The sequence below is a fragment of the Pteropus vampyrus genome, unplaced genomic scaffold (genome assembly GCF_000151845.1).
Source record: "Pteropus vampyrus isolate Shadow unplaced genomic scaffold, Pvam_2.0 Scaffold101, whole genome shotgun sequence".
NCBI lineage: Eukaryota > Metazoa > Chordata > Mammalia > Chiroptera > Pteropodidae > Pteropus > Pteropus vampyrus.
Window position 1 is genome coordinate 6,060,349 of NW_011888882.1, and position 2,912 is coordinate 6,063,260.

General features: G+C 37.4%; 1 protein-coding gene across 1 annotated transcript in view; it reads left to right on the forward strand.

Annotated features, from left to right (window-relative positions):
- The window catches only part of PPIL6 (peptidylprolyl isomerase like 6), a 28,771-nt gene that overhangs the window by 3,459 nt on the left and 22,400 nt on the right, over positions 1-2,912 (forward strand). The window contains exons 2-3 of the mRNA XM_023533372.1: positions 2,162-2,257; positions 2,415-2,639. Coding sequence (XP_023389140.1) covers positions 2,162-2,257; positions 2,415-2,639 — 321 coding nt within the window. The remainder of the gene's footprint in view (positions 1-2,161; positions 2,258-2,414; positions 2,640-2,912) is intronic.

The following is a 2,912-nucleotide window of genomic DNA, read 5'->3' on the forward strand; positions in this document are numbered from 1 at the left end:
CCTTGGGGTTTGCTCCAGAAATGCTGCTCTAAGGTTATGCAAATTTCTCTCCTTCACAACCCCACTAGACTCCAGGAAAATACCCTATTCATGTTTATATCTCTCAAAGTACCCAGCTGAATACTTGACACAAAATGTTCCCAAATAGAAGAAATCTTCAATTCCTACCTTGTCTGCTCCAAGTCCACAGAGTTAAAAGTGCATGATTAAATCAAATCACGAAATAGTAACTAATTTGTGAACTAGGTAAAGTTTATCAAGATGAAGAGAATAAGTGATCAGAAGTTGATATGTGGATAATCAAAAGAAATAGAAATTGAGGGCTGTATTAGCTGGCTGATGGGATCAGCATAGTTTTATGGCCTAAGTTGCATTTAATGTGTTTGAGGGATTTTTTCACCTTGTTTTTCTTAGCTTCTTTTCTGAAGGCACATGCTTTATGTGCTTGCTCCACATCATAGAGATGTTGGCAATTTTTTTCTGTAAAGTCCAGTTATTAAATTATTAGGCCTTTGGAGCCATAGGCTCTCAGTTACCACTACTTAACTCTGTCCTTGTGGTGCAAAAGCGGCCACAGACAATATGTAAATGAGTAGTGGTTTTCCAATAAAATTGTATTATGGACACTGAAATTTGACTTACATATAATTTCATGTGACATTAAATATGATTCTTTTGATCTTCTTCAACTATTTAAGAATCTAAAATTATTCTTAGCTCTCAAGTCTTACAAAATCAGGCAGCGGGCCAGATTGGCCCACTGGCCACAGTTCGCCAACTCCTGTTGTAGAGGACACTAAGTCAAGAAAACAATGCCTTAATTATATTATTAGTGATAATTTTCCCTTAATCTTTTGCCTACTGTAGCTCTATTTGAATATGAAAGCAATATAAATTTAGTTAGCTCTATCTTAATAAATCCTTGAAAATATTTCCAACATGATTATTTGTGAGCAATCTCAGATACATAATTAACTGACGAAGATTTCGTTTTGTAAAGAGTATTACATATATTCAAATTTAGTTGTAGTCCATTCTAAACAAACACTAAATTTATGAAGAAAGTATGATTAAGTAGGCTTAATTTGAAAACTGTTGGGTTTATTAGTTTTTCCAGGTGGTCCTTCAGTTAGAAATAGTTATCCAGCACAACTGCCTCAGACTGAACACAGACACTGGAATTGAGAAAAAAAGGATATGTCATGTGTTCATTGGGGACAGTAGCCTAAGACAAAGATGGCTAGATTGCTGTTGTCCTATCCCTGGTCCCAGGGGACAAGATACATTCACATTCTGGTTTCCTCCCCCTTGGAATATCTACCACTGGTGAAGCATGCCAGGTCATTGTCCTCTTAGATCACCGCAGGGGTGCCAGCTGTCACTTTTCCCTGTTGGCCCATCTACTCCTCTGACCCACTCAGAAAAGTGAGACACCTAATTGTTGCCTCAGCTACCTTTTCTTGCTTTAGGAGGAGGCAAAGTATAACATTAGGAACCAAAACTTTCTTTTTCTTTTTTGACAGGAATTGTGAACCAGTAAGAATTTTCTCTGATTCATATAGACAAAACAATATGGTAAACCAAAACATACTCAATATCTAAACCTAACCATATTTAGAATTTACTTCTCTTTTTCTCAAGGTATAATCACAACAATAGCCTTTCGGTCATTCTCCATATATCAGTGATTTAAAGCAATAACATTTATTTATTTTAATTAAAAGTACCTATTAATCTACTAAGGTTTAGTAAGAGTTTAATTAAGGGAAAAAAATGATACTAAAAGAACATGGCAGATCACAAACTATTGGCATAAACTCATGAATTTATTCATTTGTTTATTCAGTTGCTATGTGTGAATGGTCTATGTGTCAGATATTGAAGCCAGTGGGAATATAGGAAAACTAAGACATAGTCTGTGTCTTCAAGGAGCTTATTCTCTCTACAGGTGGGATACAAGCCAGAGCCCCAGTTTAGACTAAGGAGTGACTTAATGGAGGTGAACACAGGGGCCTCTAGGAGTAGGCATCTAAGCCAAACTATGTGGCCTACATGTTTGTTGTATAAAACTTCCTGGAGACCCCATAAAAATTGAGGGAAATGATTTCTACTTTTAAAAAAAGAACTTATTCTAAAATAATTATTCTGTTTTAAAACCTAGTGTCTGAAGAATAATTTTCCATCCAAATTTGAAGATCCTATAATAGTTCCTCTTCAAGAATTTGCATGGTATCAGTATCTACAGGAGAAAAAAAGGGTAAAGGATATTTGGGGTGTGGGAAATGAGCAAAGTTTTGTCTGAATTATTTATCTATGCACTGTTTTGGAAAAACTGAAGTAGTAATTTTAGTGCAACTAGACTTTATTTCTCTAACTTATGTACTTTTCCCAAATTATTTCAATCATTTTACCAGGCTGGTTTTAAGAGAAAGTATAACATTTACAGGATTTTCTTTTGGAAGGCATATGATAAAGGTAAGTTTTACCTCTCAGTGCTGCTATTTACCCCTGCTGATGGTTGCCCTCTTTTCCCTGCACATCACGTACTCATACTTCCTTTGACACCCCAGCACTTAGGTTACTATGGCCTGGCGCTCTTCTTGGCTCTAACTCTGAAACGCTTTGGTGGTGTAAACAGATAGAGTCGGGGGCTTGTGTTGGGTTGTTTACTGGGGGGATGTGACGATAGGCACCAAGTTCCCACAGGGTAGCCTTGTCCTAATTGAAGCATCTTTCTCTTCATCTCCCACCTAACCGAACCCTTGGAGAACCCTAGGCCCCAGGGCTAGCAGAGCTTGTCCAGGGATGGCAGATAGGTTTTCTCTTGGGTGTCAACCCTGATCAGTTGGTAGCGCTGTCTGGAGCATGTGATATGAAGGATTTTAAGGTGACATCCTGGCTCAGCAATATCT